This window comes from Myotis brandtii, unplaced genomic scaffold (genome assembly GCF_000412655.1).
Source record: "Myotis brandtii unplaced genomic scaffold, ASM41265v1 scaffold450, whole genome shotgun sequence".
Lineage (NCBI taxonomy): Eukaryota > Metazoa > Chordata > Mammalia > Chiroptera > Vespertilionidae > Myotis > Myotis brandtii.
In genome coordinates, this window is record NW_005367210.1 from 173,128 (window position 1) to 173,348 (window position 221).

At 63.3% G+C, this 221-nt stretch overlaps 1 protein-coding gene across 1 annotated transcript in view; it reads left to right on the forward strand.

The window, feature by feature from the left end:
- Window positions 1-6: 6 nt before the first annotated feature.
- SOX12 (SRY (sex determining region Y)-box 12) overlaps window positions 7-221 on the forward strand; it is a 655-nt gene continuing 440 nt past the window's right edge. The window contains exon 1 of the mRNA XM_005874791.2: window positions 7-221. This exon is cut by the window's right edge and continues 440 nt beyond it. Within this exon, the coding sequence (XP_005874853.2) occupies window positions 21-221 (201 nt within the window). The 5' untranslated portion in view covers window positions 7-20.

Genomic DNA, 221 nt, shown 5'->3' on the forward strand with positions numbered 1-221 from the left:
GCGGGCACATTAAGAGACCGATGAACGCGTTCATGGTGTGGTCACAACACGAGCGGCGGAAGATCATGCACCAGTGGCCCGACATGCACAACGCCGAGATCTCCAAGCGCCTGGGCCGCCGCTGGCAGCTGCTGCAGGACTCGGAGAAGATCCCGTTCGTGCGGGAGGCGGAGCGGCTGCGCCTCAAGCACATGGCGGATTACCCGGACTACAAGTACCGG